General features: G+C 66.0%; 2 protein-coding genes across 2 annotated transcripts; both read left to right on the forward strand.

The window, feature by feature from the left end:
* Window positions 1-94: 94 nt before the first annotated feature.
* Window positions 95-2,748, forward strand: LOC115640708 (chloride intracellular channel protein 1-like; the record flags this gene model as incomplete). The annotated part of the gene is made up of 2 exons (XM_030543582.1): window positions 95-325; window positions 2,537-2,748. Coding segments are annotated over 2 exons (393 nt in total), but the record flags the coding sequence as incomplete, so codon positions are not given.
* Window positions 2,749-8,324: 5,576 nt separating this feature from the next.
* LOC115640973 (N(G),N(G)-dimethylarginine dimethylaminohydrolase 1-like) lies at window positions 8,325-19,574 on the forward strand. The gene is made up of 7 exons (XM_030544034.1): window positions 8,325-8,512; window positions 13,496-14,824; window positions 15,785-15,884; window positions 16,271-16,344; window positions 16,945-17,064; window positions 17,427-17,570; window positions 18,328-19,574. Exons 2-7 carry the CDS (start codon window positions 14,534-14,536, stop codon window positions 18,442-18,444), a joined length of 846 nt encoding a protein of 281 aa, XP_030399894.1. The 5' UTR covers window positions 8,325-8,512; window positions 13,496-14,533; the 3' UTR covers window positions 18,445-19,574.
* Window positions 19,575-19,724: the final 150 nt, after the last annotated feature.

Here is a 19,724-nt window from a genome sequence, read left to right on the forward strand (position 1 = left end):
CTCTTCTGATTGGCTGCCCTCCATCTCCCCCGGATTCCCATTGGCTGCCTTTCTGTCTTCCCCATTCCGATAACGTTCCCTTCTGATTGGCTGCCCTCCATCTGCTTGTGCGTCTCATTGGCTGCCTGTCCCCCCGCCCCCAGTGCTGGAGAAGGGGCTGCTGAAGGCGCTCACGGTGCTGAACAGTTACCTGATGGCGCCGCTGCCGGACGAGCTGGATGAGACGAGTGCCGAGGACGAGACCCGCTCGAGCCGCAAGTTCCTGGACGGGGACGAGCTGACGCTGGCCGACTGCAACCTGCTGCCCAAGCTGCACATCGTCCAGGTGGGGGGCGCCGCTCCCAAGCCACGGCCACCAGGGGGCAGCGGGGGCGCGGGGCCGGGGCCAGCCACCAGGGGGCACCTCTCCCAGCCACGGCCAGCAGGGGGCGCCGCTCCCAGCCACGGCCAGCAGGGGGCAGCAGGGGGCGCGGGGCCGGGGCCAGCCACCAGGGAGCGCCTCTCCCAGCCACGGCCCGCAGGGGGCACCGCTCCCAGCCACGGCCAGCAGGGGGCAGCAGGGGGCGCGGGGGCCGGGGCCAGCCACCAGGGGGTGCCTCTCCCAGCCATGGCCAGCAGGGGGCAGCATGGGGCGCGGGGGCCGGGGCCAGCCACCAGGGAGCGCCTCTCCCAGCCACGGCCCACAGGGGGCAGCAGGGGGCGCGGGGCCGGGGCCAGCCACCAGGGTGCGCCTCTCCCAGCCACGGCAGGCAGGGGGCAGCAGGGGGCGCGGGGCCGGGGCCAGCCACCAGGGGGCGCCTCTCCCAGCCACGGCCAGCAGGGGGCAGCAGGGGGCGCGGGGCCGGGGCCAGCCACCAGGGAGCGCCGCTCCCAGCCACGGCCAGCAGGGGCGCCGCTCCCAGCCACGGCCAGCAGGGGGCAGCAGGGGGCATGGGGCCGGGGCCGGCCACCAGGGGGCGCTGCTCCCAGCCACGGCCAGCAGGGGGCGTGGGCTGGGGCGGGGGGCAGCAGGGGGCGCAGGGCCGGGGCCGGGCAGCAGGGGGCGCAGGGCCGGGGCCAGCCACCAGGGGGTGCCGCTCCCAGCCACGGCCAGAGGGGGGGGTGCCGCTCCCAGCCACGGCCAGAGGGGGGGTGCCGCTCCCAGCCACGGCCAGAGGGGGGGCAGCAGGGGGCGTGGGGCCGAGGCCGGCCAGCAGAGGGCGCCGCTCCCAACCACGGCCAGCAGGGGGCACGAGGCTGGGGCCGGCCACCAGGGGGCGCCGCTCCCAACCACGGCCAGCAGGGGGCACGAGGCTGGGGCCGGCCACCAGGGGGCGCCAGCTCCCAGCCATGGCCGGCGGGAGGCAGCAGGGGGCGCGGGGCTGGGGCCGGCCACCAGGGGGCGCCGCTCCCAACCACGGCCAGCAGGGGGCGCGGGGCTGGGCTGGCCACCAGGGGGCGCCACTCCCGGCCATGGCCGGCGGGTGGCTGCAGGGGGCGCGGGGCTGGGGCCGGCCACCAGGGGGGCGCCGCTTCCAGCCACGGCCGGCGGGGGCAGCAGGGGCATGGCGCTGCGGGGTGTGGGCAGCAGGGGGCGCGGGTGCTGCGGGGTAGGGGGCAGTAGGGGGTGCTGTGCTGTGGGATAGGGGCGCGGCTCTGCGGGGTAGGGGGCAGCAGGGGGTGCAGCGCTGCAGGGTGGTGGGCACTGCTGCGGGACAGGGGCACCAGGGGCGCGGTGCTGCAGGGGGGCGGAGAAGGGGGCACAGCGCTGCGGGGTGGGGGGGCAGAAGGGGGCGTGGTGCTGCAGAGTGGGGGGCACTGTGCGCAGGGGTGGGGGGCAGAAGGGGGCGCTGAGCAGGGTGGGGGCAGCAGGGGGCGCTGTGCATAGGCAGGCAGGACTGGGCCCCATGTGGCACTACGGGGTGCGGCACTGCGGGCTGGGGGGGGCAGCAGGGGGCGCTCTGCTGTAGGGCGGGGGGCGCTGTGCTGCGGGGCGGGGGCAGCAGGGGGGCGCTCTCCTCTGGCCCCAGGGCCGTGCTCGGTAGCTCGGGATCCTGCAGCCGGGCTGTCTCTGGGGCTGGTTTTCAGGCTTCGCGTCGTGCCCGGGACAGCGTTTCACTCTCTCCCTGGCTCTGTCGCTCTCGGGGGGCTCCAGCTCCCGGCTGAGAATCTGGGAGCAGCCGGTGAGCGCGGGACGGATGGGTCTGGCTGGTGCTTTCTCGATCTTTTACTAACCTCTGTATATGTGGGGCCGGCTGTGGGTTTAGCTACAGGATCTAGGTGCAGGACTGTGGTTTATCTATAGCTCTGTGGGTCAGGCCATGGGTCAGGCTGTGCGAGGGGCCATGGATCCAGCTATAGGGTCATGGGTTGGGCCCTGGGTGGGGACGTGGATCTAGCTGTGGGGCCGTGGGTCAGGCTGTGGGTTTAGCTATAGGGCCGTGGGTCAGGCTGTGGAGTTGTAGGGCCGTGGGTCAGGCCGTCAGTCCCCAGGGCTCCGTGGGCCCTGGCCTGGCCTGGCCTGGCCTGGCCTGACCCCCATTCCCCCACCCCCCAGGTGGTGTGTAAGAAGTATCGGGGATTCACCATCCCAGAGGCGCTGGAGGGGATCCACCGGTACCTGCGAAATGCCTACGCCCGCGAGGAATTCGCCAGCACCTGCCCCGATGCCGAGGAGATCGAACTGGCCTATGAGACGGTGGCCAAGGCCCTGAAATAGCCCAGGGGGCCGGGGGGCCTCACCCCAGCATGGGGGCTGCAGAGCCCGGAGGAGGGGGGGGGCTGATTTCGGGGGTCTGTACTTGGCCCAGAGGGGGGCAGGGGATTCGCTCTGAAATGTTTAAACCTGTTAAATAAACCTTTAAAACTCCCCTTGTTGAAGTCATGAGAGTCGGGGGGAGGGGAGGGGAGGGGACCCAGGTGTCCGGGATGGCAGCAAAGGGCTGTCATCCCTAGGGGGCTGGAGAGGGGCTGGAGAATAGGACTCAGGTGTCTGAGATGGCAGCGCAAGACCAATAATGGGACCCAGGTGTCTGGGATGGCAGCGTGGGCGCTCACCCCTAGGGAGCTGGAGACCGGGAATAGGACCCAGGCGTCCGGGACAGCAGCGCGGGGCGCTCACCCCTAGGGAGCTGAAGACCGAGAATGGGACCCAGGTGTCCGGGATGGCAGCGCAGGGCGCTCACCCCTAGGGAGCTGGAGACTGAGAATGGGACCCAGGCGTCCGGGACAGCAGCGTGGGGCGCTCACCCCTAGGGAGCTGGAGACCGAGAATGGGACCCAGGTGTCCGGGATGGCAGCGCAGGGCGCTCACCCCTAGGGAGCTGGAGACCGAGAATGGGACCCAGGTGTCCGGGATGGCAGTGCGGGGCGTTCACCCCTAGGGAGCTGGAGACTGAGAATGGGACCCAGGCGTCCGGGACATCAGCGTGGGATGCTCACCCCTAGGGAGCTGGAGACCGAGAATGGGACCCAGGTGTCCGGGATGGCAGTGCGGGGCGTTCACCCCTAGGGAGCTGGAGACTGAGAATGGGGACCCAGGTGTCCGGGATGGCAGCGCAGGCGCTCACCCCTAGGGAAGCTGGAGACTGAGAATGGGACCCAGGCGTCCAGGACGGCAGCGTGGGGTGCTCACCCCTAAGGAGCTGGAGACCAAGAATGGGACCCAGGCGTCCGGGACGCAGTGTGGGCGCTCACCCCTAGGGGCCCTGCTTCCCTCCCAGCGCCTGCGTGGGTGGGGAGAGACCAGGACTGGTGCTGGGGGTATGAAGCTTGGAGCAGTTGGGGGGGGGCAGTATTTGGGAGCGGGAGGGTTCAGAGCTTCTGATTGGTTGGCAGTGGTCACATGCTAGAGGTAGCCGGACACTTCGAGGCCCCACCTGGTTAGCGCTAGGAAGTGGGGCAGAGCCATCGGTGGGGCCTTGAAACCACCACTAACTTCATCCCACTTCCCCCACCAACTCCAATACTCTGTAACCCCTCCCCCAGTTTCACCCCGCCCCGTTTCCTCCAATCAGTCACCCCCCAGGGGGTGGCTTTTAAACTCTTTATTTCCCAAGCACAGTTCGGGGGGGGGAGGGCACATATCTTCAGAGGGAGGAGTCAGTCTTGGAGGGGGCATGTTGGGCTTTCAAGGGGGGGACAGAGGGGGGAAGAGGAGGGGTCCCAGTTGCTGTGGGGTGGGTTGAGAGGAGGCTATCAATGGGTTTTGGAGTGGGGCAGAGCCTCAGCAGTGGGGCTGAGAAGGAGCTGGGATGGTGGGGGGGAGGAGGGCGGGACTTGGAGAGAAGGTCTCAGAGCTGCTGGAGGATGGGGGGTCCCAGGGCAGGGTGGGGGGGGGGGGCTCTGAGAGCTGGGTTCAGGGGCTGAGGCCCCAGGCAGTGGGGGGGGTCTCAGAGCAGCAGGGCGGGGGGCAGGATGATCCCCAGTGCCCCCCAGGCCGGGCGGGCACCTCCGTTGCAGAGGTTGCTGGAGCAGCAGGCCGTGGAGTAGGTGAAATTGGCCCCCAGCAGCCAGCGCATCCCCCAGACCCCACAGAGCTTGGCCTCCCCACAGCTCTTCTCATAGTTGACCAGCTCCAGGGCACCTGGGGGGCAGGGGAGGGAGGGAGTGAGACAGAGACTGAAGGCAGCCCTCCTGCCACTTCCCAGCCCCTGCGGCCGGGGATCCCACCGCTCCCACCATCATCCAGTCCCAGTAACCCCGGCTCAGCCCCCGGGGCCTGGCTCCCTGCTGTGCTGCTGAAATCCAGCAGCAGGGAGTTCCGCAGGCACTGCTGAGGCCCCCACCACGCCCGATGGGGCCAGTGCTTGGCCGGCCGGACTGACCTCGGCGGCCCATGGCGACGGAGGTGAGGCAGCGCCGCAGCGAGGCGCAGGGGGGTGACGAACTTCAGGCAGTCCAGGGCACGATGGTGGGGAACAGGCAGGTGTAGCAGCGCAAGCCGTCCCCTAGAGGGTAGGGGAGAGGGTTAGTGAACCCAGGCGTCCGGGCGGGGGACAGGGACCCAGGCGTCTGGTCCATGTGGAGTGGCTGCAATTGGCCAGAGCGGCCACCAGGGGGCAGCACAACCCACGTGAAAGGGAGCAGCCCTGAGAGCACGTGACTAAAGAAACTGTCAATGAGACTGGGGGGTGCCCCTCACTCCCGACCTGCAGCCCCTGCTAGCCCCCTGCCCCCCCACAGCTCTGCTGGTGCCCCTCACTCCCAACCTGCAGCCCCTGCCCCCCCAGCTCTGCTGGTGCCCCTCTCTCCTGACCCACCAGCCCCTGCTAGCCCATCCCTGCCCCCCCTAGCCCTGCTAGTGCCCCTTACTCCCGACCTGCAGCCCCCTGCTGAGTTTTCCTGAGATGCCTGGAGCTGACACCTGACCCGCTCACACCATCTCTGATCCCCCATCGCCCGGAGTCGGATCCAGGCCCCGGCTGTGCTTCCCACTCACTGGCTGGCCAAGCGAACAAACCCGCCCAGCAAGGCCGAGCCCAGGGCTGCGTTCATGGCTCTGTGCGTCCGGCGTCTGGCCACCTCCTCATCCCTCCCAGCTCGAATGCCTTCAGGTCCGAGCCCCAGGGGTGGGGCAGGGGCACCCGATCGCACCCTTCCCCGCTGTCATGCTGCTAATGGAGCCCAGTGCCCTCCAATTAACGCTGTAATTCGATTGCCAGCCCTAGGCGGGGCAGCGGGCTGGAGAAGGCCGAATGAAAGGCCGATGACGCTGCTGTCGTCCAGCCTCCTGGCTAACATGGGCCCAGGGCTGCCCTGGTCTGTTGCCGGGGTCTCTCCACGAGACACCCCAGCTCGATTTAATGACAGGGGGTGTTCGCCCTGATGCTGCTGGAGCGAGGATCCCGTTCTCAGGTGGGTCCTGAAAGCACAGATCCCGCCAGCCCGTCACCTTCCCGGCGCTGGCATGAAATTGATCACGCGCCTGGAGCCTCTCGCACTGAGGCCTGGACTCGCCTTCTCTGAGCCTCAGCAATTCAGCGATGTCCCCCCGGAGCCCGGAGACGTGTTGGCCTCACCCTGTCACTTGCCAGTTCCCAGTCACTGCCACGATCCTCCTTGGACAATGTGCACTAGAGGGGACATGACACACGCTCGCCAAGTGGGCCGGGAGAGTTTGCCACATGCGCTCAACTCTGTTCAATATCCTGTAATTTTGGCTGCAAGTTGGGAGTGAGGGACACTGGCAGAGCTGGGGGGAGGGGCAGGGCTGGGCTGGCAGGGGCTGTGGGTCAGGAGTGAGGGGCACCAGCAGAGCTGGGGGGAGCCCAGGGCCGAGCTAGCAGGGGCTGCGTGTTGGGAGTGAGGGGCACCGGCAGAGCTGGGGGGTATACCAGGGGGCTGTGGGTCAGGAGTGAGGGGCACTGGCAGACATGGGGGGTGGGGGGCAGAGGGCTGCGGGTCAGGAGTGAGGGGCACCGGCACAGCTGTGTTTGTTTTAATTCTTTTTCCTCTTCCCTCCTGATGGTCACGGGTCGGGGGGGGGGGAGGGGGTCCCATCTGCTGAGCCGGAAATTAGCAGAGGAAGGCGAGTCACAGACGAGCTATTTCCCCTGGGGGCTGGCAGGAGGTGGGTGGGGGCGGGTTGAAGGAAGCGTAAAGTGGGGGAGGGGCCGTTCATCCATTTATCACCCTACAGGAAAAGGGGCCCCATGGGGATCCCCCCTCCCCCCTGAAACTCCTGTTCCCCTCCGGCTGCTGTAACCCACCCCCCCCCCAGCTCTGCCGGTGCCCCTCATTCTTGACCCGCAGCCCCCGCTAGCCCAGCCCTGGGCTCCCCGATGTCTAGGTCTGTGGGTGTTGCTTTCTGGCACTGCTCCCCCCCCAAGAGATATAGTCTGTATGTGTCCAAGGGCATGGGGGGGCCGGGGGCTCCAGCTGTGGTTTGCTCAATCATGGCCGGGGGGGGGATTTTCCATCCCTGCCACCCTGTGTGTGGCTGCCTGGAGCCGGGTGTGCCTCCTGCGTAACCCCTAGAGGTGAGTGTGGCCCTGCCTCGGCCGTGGGGGCAGATGGGGGGCCCTGCCCTGGGGCGAGGGTCTCTCTGAATGAGCCGTCGCTGCAGCACAGCGCCCCCTACTGCCACCCTGAGGCATGGGCACCAGCAGTGGCTGCTGGGGGGTGCCTCCTGCTGAGCCCCCCCCTCCCGCTCCCTGCAGGCCAGAGCCCCCTAATGCCACCCTGTGCACAGCCTGGGGGGCCAGAGGCTCTTGTGTCAGAACTGCTGGGCTAGCAGGGGCTGCAGGTCGGGAGTGAGGGGCAATGGCAGAGCTGGGGGGGCAGGGGCTGCGGGTCGGGAGTGAGAGGCAATGGCAGGGCTGGGGGGCAGGGCTGGGCTAGCAGGGGCTGTGGGTCGGCAGCGAGGGGCAATGGCAGGGCTGGGGGGCAGGGCTGGGCTAGCAGGGGCTGTGGGTCGGCAGCGAGGGGCAATGGCAGGGCTGGGGGGCAGGGCTAGGCTAGCAGGGGCTGCGGGTCGGGAGTGAGGGGCAATGGCAGAGCTGGGGGGGCAGGGGCTGCGGGTCGGGAGTGAGGGGCACCGGCAGCGCTGGGGGGCAGGGCTGGGCTAGCAGGAGCTGCGGGTCGGCAGTGAGGGGCAATGGCAGGGCTGGGGGGGGCAGGGCTGGGCTAGCAGGGGCTGCGGGTTCGGCGTGAGGGGCAATGGCAGAGTTGGGGGGGTAGGGGCTGTGGGTTGGGAGTGAGGGGCACTGGCAGTACTGGGGGGGCGGGGGCTGTTGGTCGGGAGTGAGGGGCACTGGCAGGGCTGGGGGCTGCAGGTCGGGAGTGAGGGGCACGAGTAGAGCTGGGGGGCAGGGCTGGGCTGGAAGGGGCTGCGGGTCGGGAGTGAGGGGCACCGGCAGAGCTGGGGGGAGCCCAGGGCAGGGTGCCCCTCACTCCTGACCCGCAGTCCTTGCCCTCACTGCCCAGCACCAGGCCCAGCAGGATCAGGCCCAGCCGGGGGCAGAGCAGGAGCAGCCAGGCCAGGGCCAGGGCCACCTCGGCCAGCAGCAGCCCCAGACCCAGCAGCGCCCGCAGGGTGGGCACCAGGAGCAGCAGCTGGAGACCCCCCAGCACCAGGGACAGGAGCAGCCCCCCAGCCCCATGGTGCCCCTAGAAGGGACCCTGACTCCCAGCCCAGAGCCCCCTGGCCAGCTGCTGCCTGTGGGTTGGGGGGCTCCGCCCCTAGTCCAGCTCCCAGCTCCCCCCAGGTCTGTTAATCCCAGTAAGGGCCCAGTCACGCCCATTTTAAAGCCCTGGGCCTCAGTGGGCGGAGCCTGGGGAGTGAGTGGGCGGGGCCTGCCTAGCCCCGCCCCCCGGGCAGACAATGCGCTGGGGCTGGCGCTGGCTGGGCGGCTGCCTCAGTGCTCGGTGCTGGGCGAGGCTGACGCGTCCCGGGGTCCCCCCCGCTTGGGCAGCCGGATCGGGGGGATCGCTGGCAGGAACTGCCCCCGCGGCAGCCCTGGGGCATTCTGGGGGGGGGTCCCCCTGCCGGGGAGAGAGACCCCCCCAAACCCCCTTGGCGGGGCGCAGGGAGGTAAGAGCGCGGGGGGGGCTGGATTTCTGGGGGGCTCCTTGGAGAGGGGAGCTACGGGCTGAGGGGACCGGGGGGGCTGGGATTGACTCTTTGGGCGGTTTGCCGGGGGGGCACTGGGCTGGGTTAAGGGTGGAGCCCTGGGGGGCTGTGTGGTGCGGGATGGGAGGGGCTGTGGGGAGGACCTGGCCCGTGGGGGGAGTTGAGAGGGGACGATCTATGGGGGGCTGGGGTGGTTTCAGGGGGGCCGAGGTGGGGGCGTTGCCGAGGATGGGTTGGTGGAGGATTCGGGGGGGGCAGAGTTACTGGGGTGCTCTGGCTAAATAAGGGGGTCTGGGGGCAACGCTTGCGGTTTGGGACTGATCTTACAGGGGATGTGAGGGGGTCTTGAGGATTTTGGGGGGCTGTGAAAGCTAGGGCTCTGCCGGGGGGCAGCCGTTATGGAGCGCTGTTTAGGGAGGGCTGAGATGAGTGGATACTGTGGGGGCTTAGATTGGGGGGTGACCCTCGGGCAGCAGGCGGAGCTGTGGGGATGAGGCAGGATTTGGGGGTGACCCGAGGAGATAGCTGGGTTGTTTGGAGACCGAGGGAGGGTATTGGGTGGGGAGCAGGGGTGCTGGGAGCCCGGACTCCTGAGTTCTCTCCCCGGCTCTGGGTGGGGACTGGCCTGTGGTGGGTGGGAGCAGGACGGGCTGGGAGCCCGGACTCCTGGGTTCTCTGCCCAGCTCTAGGACGCGGCTGGGTGTGGTAGGGAGGACTGGCAGCCCGGACTCCTGGGTTCTCTCCCGGGCTCTGGGTGGGGGCTGGGCTGTGGTGGGTGGGAGCAGGGGGGATTGGGAGCCCGGACTCCTGGGTTCTCTTTCCGGCTCTGGGTGGGAACTGGGCTGTGGCGGGTCGGAGCAGGCCTAGCCGGGGAAGTTAAGGAAGGAGACGCCCCCCCGGAGGAGCTGTGGAAGGAGCCAGATTTATTATTTATGGTCCTAGGGGGACAAATCCGCCCAAAAACATCCCGGAGGAGGGATCACAAGGCCTCGGAGCTGGGCTAGGGCAGTCTGGGGGGAGAAGGGCCCCCCCCCTAAAGCTCCTGGATTTCCCTGCTGCGAACGTGTGTGTGTGTGTGTGTGGGGGGGGTGTTATCCCTTCTCTCCCTGGGCTGTCCCAAGCCTGTTTTCTCTGTTGGGGGGCGGGTGGGGTTGGTCTGTCCTGGATCGGAGTGTCCATCTGTCTGCCGGGGGTGAGGGGTGGGGGGGTTGGAGGTTTGTGTTGTCTCAGGTTGCGGCTGGGTGAAAGCAGATTGCGGGGTGTGGGGGGAAGTGTTGTGGTGGGGGGTGAGCTATTGTCGCCCCAGGGTGTGGGGTTCTGGGTGTGTCTCCAAGGCCCAGCGCAGTTGTGTGTGTGCATCTCTCTCTTGCCAGGGTTGTGTGCGTGGAGGCCTTGTGAGGTGCGGGTGTGTGTGGTGTGTCTTGCTGGGGGTGCAGTGGGGCTGTGGATCTGGCTGTGTCGAGTGTTGCATGTCTCTCCTGGGTTGTCGGGGGTGTGTGTCTGCCTCAGATTGTCTCAGGTTGTGTGTGTTTGTTTCTGTCTGTGTGTGCGTCTCTGGGGGTGTGTGTGTGTGTCAGTTTGTGTTTCAGGAGTGTCTTTCTGGGGTGTGTGTGTGGGTGAGTGAGGCTGGGTCTCTCGGGGGTGTATGTGTGTGGGTGGGAGAGGTTGTGTCTCTCTTGGGTGTGTGGGTGGGTGAGGTTGGGTCTCATGGGTGTGTGGGGTTGGGTCTTGTGGGTGTGTGTGTCTGGGGTGGGGGGGAGTGAGGTTGAGGTTGTGTCTCTCCGGGGTGTGTGTGTGTGTGTGTGTCTGGGGGGGGGAGTGAGGTTGTGTCTCTCCGGGGTGTGTGTGTGTGTCTGCGGGGGGGGGGGAGTGAGGCTGTGTCTCTCCGGGGTGTGAGTGTGTGGGGTTGGGTCTTGGGAGTGTGTGTGTGTCTGGGGGGGGTGAGGTTGTGTCTGTCCGGGGTGTGTGTGTGTGTGTGTCTGTCTGTCTGCGGTGGGGGGGGTGAGGTTGGGTCTCTCGGGGGTGTGTGTGTGTGTCTGCGGGGGGGGGAGTGAGGCTGTGTCTCTCCGGGGTGTGTGTGGGGGGGTTGGGTCTCGGGGGTGTGTGTGTGTCTGGGGGGGGGAGTGAGGTTGTGTCTCTCCGGGGTGTGTGTGTGTGTCTGTCTGTCTGTCTGCGGTGGGGGGGGGGGTGAGGTTGGGTCTCTCGGGGGTGAGGCTGGGTCTCTCCCGGGTTTGTGTGTGTTTTCTCCTCCGCCGCCTTCCCCCCTCCTGATACACAGTTAAAAGGAACCAGCTGTTGCATATTTTTGCCCTGAGCGAATCTGGGCCCGGCCCCTGCCTGGCTCCCCAGGCCCTGGGTGGGGGCAGGCGGAGAACGGGCTGGGGGCACCCGCTGGCTGGCCTGGGAGATCGGGGCAAGGGGGGGCAGGCGGGGAATGGGCTGGGGAGATGGGGGGGCAGATGGGGAACGAGCCAGCGGCACCCCCTGGCCGGGGAGATCGGAGTGACGGGGAGGGGGGGGGAAGAGGCGGGGAATGGGCTGGAGGCCCCAGACGGCCGGCTGGGGAGATGGGGGGCGGGCAGGCGGGGAACGGACTGGGGAGATCTGGGGGGGGCAGGCAGGCGGGGAACGGGCCGGGGAGATCTGGGGGGGCCAGGCAGGCGGGGAGCGGGCTGGGGGCCCCTGATGGCCGGCTGGGGAGATGGGGGGGGAGGCGGGGAACAGGCTGGGGGCACCCGCCAGCCGGGGAGATCGGAGTGACCGGGGGGGGGGAAGAGGCGGGGAATGGGCTGGAGGCCCCTGGCTTGGAAGATGGGGGGAGGGCAGGCGGGGAACGGGCCGGGGAGATGGGGGTGGGGGCAGGTGGGGACCGGGCTGGGGGCACCCGCTGGCTGACCGGAGAGATCGGGGTAAGGGGGGGGCAGGCGGGGAATGGGCTGGGGAGATGGGGAACGAGCCAGCAGCACCTGCCGGCCGGGGAGATCGGAGGGGGGAGGCAGGGAATGGGCCGGGGGCCCCTGAGGGCTGGCTGGGGAGATGGGGGCGGGGGGAGGCGGGGAACGGGCCGGGGAGATTGGAGGGGGAAGGCAGGGAACGGGCTGGGGGCCCCTGAGGGCTGGCTGGGGAGATGGGGAACGGGCCAGGGAGATCGGAGGGGGGAGGCAGGGAATGGGCCGGGGGCCCCTGAGGGCTGGCTGGGGAGATGGGGGCAGGGGGAGGTGGGGAACGGGCCGGGGAGATTGGAGGGGGAAGGCAGGGAACGGGCTGGGGGCCCCTGGGGGCTGGCTGGGGAGATGGGGAACGGGCCAGGGAGATCGGGGAGGTGGAGAGGCGCGGAAGGGGCCGGGGCCCCTGATGTCCGACCGGGCAGATCGGGGCGGGGAACACGTGGCATTGACAGGGTCCCACTCCCTCCATGCACAGGGCTTACGGGACAATTAGTGTCCTGACTAGTGATTATTAATTAAGGCTGGTTTCAGAGGAGCAGCTAAAATCCCCAGTGTGCCAGGTGCTGCACACCCCCCCCCGCCCCCGAGACAGGGCCGACGGGGGTGTGGGGGGAGCCGGTACAAATTACCGGGACCCAGCAGTCCGGAAGGGGGCCCGGGCCTGGCTTCGTCGGCCAGTTTAGTTGGTCCACCCTTGCTGGGGGGCCTGAAAACTTTTTTCACCAGGGCCTGGACCTGCTGTCGCCGGCCCTGCCTGGACATTGGGGTCCCTGTTGTGCCGGCCACCACCCAGACCCGCCCCCCCCCCACATTGGGCATCATGCTGCCCTTCCCCCGTCACACTGGGTGCTGATCCCTGCCCCCACTGAGACCACAATTTACATTAGAACCCAGGAGTCCTGGCTCCAGCCCCCTCCCCCTGCTTAACCACTGGACCCCACTTCCCTCTCAGAGCTGGGGAGAGAACCCAGGAGTCCTGGCTCCAACAACACCCCCCCCCCCCGCTCTAACCGCCAGACCCCACTTCCCTCCCAGAGCTGGGGAGAGAACCCAGGAGTCCAGGCTCCCATCCCCCCTGCTCTAACCACTAACCCCCACTCCCCTTCCCAGAGCCAGGGAGAGAACCCAGGAGTCTGGGCTCCCCGCCCCCTTCCCCTTCCTTTTCCTCCCCACCCCCACCTCTGGACTCCTGAGTTCTCTTTCCAGCTGGACACGGGCACCATTGTGTGTTGGCGGCACAAACAAGTCACAGCCAGTCCCTGTCCTGAAGATAAGGCAGACGAGAGGGGGGGGAGAGAAACAGAGACTCAGGGACAGGAGAGATTTGCAGAAGGGCCTGGAATGGAACCCAGGAGTCTGGGCTCCCAACCCCCCTTTTCTAACCACCAGCCCCCACATCCCTCCCAGAGCGGGGGAGAGAACCCAGGAGTCTGGGCTCCCAGACTCCCCCATCCCTGCTCTAACCATCAGCCCCCACTCCCCTCCTATAGCCAGGAGAGAACCCAGGAGTCCGGGCTCCCAGACCCCAGCTCTAACCACCAGATCCCCACTCCCCTCCCAGAGCTGGGGAGAAAACCCAGGATACTGCTGAGATCTTTGATCTGGGCTCAAAGCTCTCATGGGGGCAGAGTCCAGCAGGGTGTTTGGGGTGTGAGTTACCTGGGGGGGGTAGCATTTGGGGGCACTGGTGGTGGATAGAGATTTGGGGCACAGGGCAGATTTTGTGTGACTTTCAAGGGGATGAGTTTTTGGGGTCCCTGTTAGTATGGGGCTGACTCTGGGGTCACCTGGGGGCAGATCTTTGGGGTGCACAGAATCCGGTTGATTTGTATGGCTTTTTGTCTTGGATAGTTTGGGCAGACAGCTTTTTAGGGTGACTCTGAGCACCGTTTCGCAGGGGGGTCCCGTTCATGAGCGACAGAACTCAGAGCAGGGGACTGATGGAGCCGAGAAAACCGACCCGACCCTAATCGCACGTGTCTCTCTCTTCTCATAGGTGCTGGTGGATCTACTCTCATTTGTGTGGATGCAATAAATAGCTTTTTTTCCTCCCCAAATTCCTGGAAAGGGGGAGGGAATTTTTATTTTTATATCGTCTGCAGTGAGCGAGATCTGCAGAGAATTTCCCCTGGCGTCGGGGACTCCAGGATGAAGCTTGTTTGAGCAGAGAACTTGATAGAACCCAGGCGTCCGGATTCCCAACGCCCCCCACTCCCCTCGCCTGGGATTTGATCTGCGGAGGATTTAACCGAGGAAGAAACCGCATCGACCTGGTGCCGGAGGAAAGGATTTGGGTTGTTGACAGACTGATGTGGTGGGAGTTGGTTAATGGGGTAACTGGCTCTCGGAAGAAATGGATCAATGGAGGCATTGATCCAGGACTTGGGTGCCGAGGAGAAATTGAGTGGCTGATTGCTTGCTCAGGTCGTTAATGCTAACGAGCGATCGATCGGCCTCCTGCCCCGGGGTAATGGATCGGCTGGTGGGAGAAGCAGGCCCCAGGGGAAATTGATTGGCCGGTGGCCACAGGTCAGGAAGAGAGAAGGGGGAAGAAATTGAGCTGAAATCTGGGGCTGGAGATGCTCTCGGTCGGATAATCGGGGCTTGCTGGGAAGCAGGACCGATTGGCGGAGGGGTGCCCCCCCGGGCGATATTGACTGGAAGATGGCTGGAATTGATCAGCTGACCAGGGAGTCGGTGCCCAGGGCATGACATTGATCAGAGGAAACTGACTCATTGACTGGGAAATTGGTCGGGTTCAGGGAGAACAGGGGCCCAGGAGAGCTTGGCCGGGTGGGTGATTTGCCTGGGGGTCCGTTGAAATTGATCCGAAACACTGCTCCAAGGGAAACTGACTTTGGTCAGGTGATCGGGAGTCACTGATTGGCCGGTGAGAGGGGAGACCTGCCGGCCGATCGGAGACCCCTGCGGGGAGACGACTGAGCCAAGTTTCTCTCGCCCTCTGCGAGGATCGATCGGTCTCTGCTCCCGGCGTGGAGATTGCCCCGACTGGGGCAGGGGTGAGCTCCCAGCCATGGCGGGCCCCTCCTCCTTTGGCAGATACACCCACGCCATCGTCCGCAGCGTCCCGGACTCGCTGGCCGCCCAGCCAGCTGGGGACGGGGCGGAGCCGGTGGACCTGGCCAAGGCCCACCGGCAGTACGGGGTCTACACCGGGATCCTGCGGCAGAAGCTGGGGCTGCAGGTGATCGAGCTGGCGGCGGACGAGGGGCTGCCCCGCTCGGTGCTGGTGGAGGACGCGGCCGTGATCCAGGCCGATACGGCGCTCGTCACCCGGCCCTGGGAGCCGGCGCGGCGCGGAGAGGTAACCAGGATGCCTGGGTTCCTTCCCCGGCTCTGGGAGGGGAGTGGGGGCTGGTGGTTAGAGAGGAGGTGAGGGCCTGGGAGCCAGGACTCCTGGGTTCTCTCCCGACTCTGGGAGGGAAGTGGCGTCTAGCAGTGCCAGTGCTCGGCTCGTTAACCCATCAATTTATTGTAGCGGGGGTGGGGCAGAGGCTAGTTCTCCATCTGCTTCCTCCAGGGAGGCCCTGGGACTTGTCTTCCCACCCCCGCCCCCCCTCCAGTGGGGTCTGGAGAGGAGAGTTGGTCACCTGACCCTAGTTGCTGAGGCAACTGGTCATCCCAGCATGACCTCATGGGTGATGCAAACTCCTCCCTTACGTCTCTGGAGACCTTTCGGGAACCCCCCCCTACCCTCCGCAGCCAGTCCCTGCCCTGGGGCCGGGTGGGAGCTGGTGCCCCCTAGAAGAGACAGGCCCCATGTCTCGTTTCCTACCCTCCGGTGCCCAGCCCGTGTTGCTGAACCTTGCCTGGTGGTGGTAACACTGGAGGCGCGAGCTGAATGTTGGGGGATGAGGGCGCACATTGGGTGGGTAGGTCGGGGACGTGGAAGAGAGGTGTTGACTTTCTGAACCCCCACAATCTCTGACTGGTGTTGGGTGTAGGCCGCTGAAGCCTGCCTAGGAGTAGTGAAGTTTGAGGCCTGGATTGGGAGCCATTGGATGGGGTCAAAGAGCCCATGTTGGCAGGGTTGGCTGGGGAGGACAAGGGTGTCAATTGGGGGGCACTGGCAAGAGGGTGTTGGTGGCAATTTCAGAACCCTCCCAATCTCTCTCTCCTTGGGTGTAGGCCCTGAAGCCTGTCTGGTAGTTCATCTCATGGGGTTGCTAAAGGATGGGCTAGTGGAAGGGGGCAGGGGAGTGTAGGGGAATCCCCTGAAAGAGTTCATCTCTGTTGTTGGGGGTGGGGTGGGGGCCCGATCTAGATCAGCAGCATCAGGAAGGTCCTGGAGGAGCTGAAGATGCGGGTGGTGGAGGTGACGGACGACGGGGCCACCTTGGACGGCAGTGACGTGCTCTTCACAGGTGAGTGCCCCACCCCTGGCAGCGGGAGGACAAGTGTCCTTGGCTTGAACCCTGGGTGTGAACCAGCAGGGGGTGGTGTGGAGCAAACTGCCTTCCTGTAACCCCCTAGTCCTCATTCATTTCCCAGAGCTGGGGAGAGAACCCAGGAGTCCTGGCTCCCTGCCCTGCCCCCTCCTGCCTCATTCTAAGGGCATTGGTCAATTCCCAACTGCACTGGGAGGTTGGTTAGAGGTTGGGGGGCAAGGGGAGGTGGGGATGATGGGGCACCCGAGGGGCCAGCTCCAGCTTGGGTGCATCTGAGTGAAGCCAAAGCAACGGGAGTTAATTTGGCCATGGCATCTTGAGGGTTAATGAGTCTTGTCCTGCCCCTTCCTGTCTCCTTACAGGTCGAGAGTTCTTTGTGGGCATCTCCCAATGGACCAATCACCGAGGGGCGGAGGCGGTGGCGGACGCTTTTCGGGTGAGCTGAAATTTTGGCAGGGTCAGGGATTGAACCGAGGAGTCCTGGCTCCCATCCTGCAACTCTCCCTTTTCTCAGGGCTGCAGATCGGGAGTGAGGGGCACCGGCAGAGCTGTGGGGCGGGGGGCAGGGCTGGGCTAGCAGGGGCTGCAGGTCAGGAGTGAGGGGCACCGGCAGGGCTGGGCTAGCAGGGGCTGCGGGGCGGGAGTGAGGGGCACCGGCAGGGCTGGGCTAGCAGGGGCTGCGGGACGGGAGTGAGGGGCACCGGCAGGGCTGGGCTAGCAGGGGCTGCGGGGCGGGAGTGAGGGGCACCGGCAGGGCTGGGCTAGCAGGGGCTGCGGGACAGGAGTGAGGGGCACCGGCAGGGCTGGGCTGGCAGGGGCTGCAGGTCGGGAGTGAGGGGCACCAGCAGGGCTGGGCTAGCAGGGGCTGCGGGTTGGGAGTGAGGGGCACCGGCGGAGCTGGGGGGCAGGGCTGGGCTGGCAGGGGGCTGTTGGTTGGGACTGAGAGGGGCTAGCAGGGGCTGCGGGTTGGGAGTGAGGGGCACCACCAGAGCTGGGGTCCATGCATGTGTTTTTCTCACCCTTCCCCGGGTGCCAGGATTTTGCTGTCTCTACGGTCCCCGTGGCGGGCTCCTCCCATCTGAAGAGTTTCTGTAGCATGGCTGGGCCCGACACAATCGCCATCGGAAGCAGTGAGGCTGCCAAGAAAGCCATGAGGGTAACGGGGCCTATACTGGGCTGGCTGGGCCCAGGGGGCTGAGCGGTGGTGGGAGCGGTGGGATACCGGGCTGGGTTGGCTCAGGGAGGCTGAGTGGTGGTGGGAGCGGTGGGATACCGGGCTGGGTGGGCTCAGGGAGGCTGAGTGGTGGTGGGAGCGGTGGGATACCGGGCTGGGTGGGCTCAGGGGGCTGAGCGGTGGTGGGAGCAGTGGGATACTGGGCTAGGTGGGCTCAGGGAGGCTGAGCAGTGGTGGGAGTGGTGGGATACCGGGCTGGGTGGGTTCAGGGCACTGATCTATGGACTGCGTGGAGGAGGGGGGACACCAGGCCCTGCTCTCACCCCCATTTCCCCCACCCCCAGACCATGGAGCAGCTGACCGATCACCACTATGACACGCTGACGGTGCCGGACGATCCCGCCGGGAACTGCGTCTACGTGCGCCTGGGGCCCAAGGGCAGCGCCCTGCTCCACCGGAGCCCCGAGGAGTTCCCCAGCAGCCTGCCGGTGAGGGGGCGGAGCTCTTGGGCACTGGGGGCGGGGCTAAAGGCTTTGCTGAATAGAGGGTTCATGGGCTGCCTTAAGGCCCTGCGGGGGTGGAGGGGGGGTGGTTTGGGGTCACTGGGCGGGGCTTAAAGATCAGTGGGCTTGGATGGGGGTGGGGTTTAGGCCAGTAGCGAGGGTGGGGCAGGGTTTTGAGTAGGGGGGTTGGAGTTTGCAGCTGCAGGCTGGGAGGGGGCGAGGCTTTGAGAACAGGGGCTTTCTTGGGCCTGGCTTGGGGTGGGGGGCACGGGGGAGGGGAGTTGTCTGGGACAAGGCTTGAGGTGGGTGGGGGTGTGGCATGTGGCTCTAGGGGTGGGACTAGGAGTGAGTGGGGGCAGGGCAGGGGGATTTGGGGGCAGAGTTTGGGGTAGGAGTGGGCATGGGAATTTGTGACTGGGTCCTGGGGCCAAGGTTAGGAGTGGGTGGGGGCGGGGCTTCGGGTCTGGGGGAGGGGCATGAGCGACCAGGTATGTGGAGACCTGGGGGCAGCGTTTGGGATAGGAGGGCGGGGCCTAGAACTGGGGGCAGGGCTAGGAGAGGGTGGGTGGGGCATAGGGGATGGGTGGTGTGGAATGAATGGGGGCAGGATTTGGCAATCTGGAGGCGGGGTTTGTGGTAGGAGGGCGGGGCTAGGAATAGATGGGGCTGTCAATGCAAAGGGCGTGGCATGGAAATGGCTCCTCACCCACAATGCCTTGCTGACCCATGGGTCTCCCCGCAGCTGTTCCAGAAGCTGGCCGACCTCACCCTGATCCCTGCTGCCTGCAGTGAGGTGGCCAAGCTGGGGGGGGCCCTCAGCTCCTGCTCCCTTCTCATCAACAAGAAGCTTGACCGCTAGTGCCTCCGTCCCCCCAGCTACGTGGGGGGAGCCCCCGACCCCTCATCCTCTCTGTGCACCCGTCTTACCCAACCCAAGCCCTGCACCCCCAAAACTCAGGGTGCCCCTCAACTTGCTGCCTCCCATCTGGGAAGTGATCACCCTTCCCCCTATTGCCTCCCCCACCTGTCTGGAAAGGGGGGTCCCCCGATCCCCCAGAAGCCTCCCCTGAGTCCCAGCCCGGGGGCATATTTTGAACCTACCACATCATGTGGACCCTGAAAATAATGGGGTCCTGCCTTCTTGGGAGGTGGAGAGCAGGGGGTCTGGGTACCCCATTAGCAGGAGAGGGTGGAAGCCCTTTGGGTGGGGCCTCCCAAATTGTTGGGAGTCCCTTTGTTCCTTCTTCAGGAGCAACAGCGGGTGGGACCCATCTATACTTAGTGGGTGGCCTGGGGAGGGAGGTGTTACATCCCCATATGGGGGTTTGGGGAACCCAGCTATGTCCCACTGGGATAGTGGAGGGTTTAGAGGACCCTGATTTATCATACCACTATGGGGGGGAGGTTTGGGGGACACCGGCATGTTATACCATGCAGTGGGGACCCCAATATTGAAGCCATGGAATTGGAGGACCCCCAATACCTGAGAGCCCTGAATTGGGTGTGTGTGGGGGGGAATCTTTCATTGTGGTTAGGATCTTCCAGCCCCCCTGCTGCCCACCTCTGCCATTCATCCACTAATCTATGGTGCTGGTGTTTTGGGGGTTACCCCTCTCACCCCCTTGAAACACAACTTGCTCCCTACTGCCACATCCCAATAGCACGACCCCTTCCCCCGTTAGCTGTAGCAACTGTGGGTCCTTGGGGCTGATCGTTGGTGGCAGAACTGGGATACCAGGCTGGATAGCTCTGCTGTGGGGCAGCTGGGGATCCCAGACCTCTAGCTATGTAAGGGTGACTGCCCCCCCCAAAGACAGGGGTGCCTTGTGTGTGTGTGTTAGAGTAGTTAGGGGGGCTCCTAGGAGCCCCCCATGATGTGGAGTAGGAGCGCCCCCTAGGGCAGAGCCAGGCTGTTGATCAGAGGGAGTGGGTGTTGAGCTTCTCGCTCCCTCTGAGATCCTTGACACAATAAAGAATTGAACCAATTTAGCTCCCTCTGAGTCATGTCTCAATTGGGGGGACCTGTACCCCATTGCTTACCCCCAGAGCCAGCCAGTGCCCCCACCCCCAGAGCCAGCATCCCCTAGAGGGGAAACCTCACACTTCAATTTCGATTCTCTCCTCTGGACCCGCTTTATT

Source organism: Gopherus evgoodei, unplaced genomic scaffold (genome assembly GCF_007399415.2).
Source record: "Gopherus evgoodei ecotype Sinaloan lineage unplaced genomic scaffold, rGopEvg1_v1.p scaffold_32_arrow_ctg1, whole genome shotgun sequence".
Classification (NCBI taxonomy): Eukaryota; Metazoa; Chordata; order Testudines; family Testudinidae; genus Gopherus; species Gopherus evgoodei.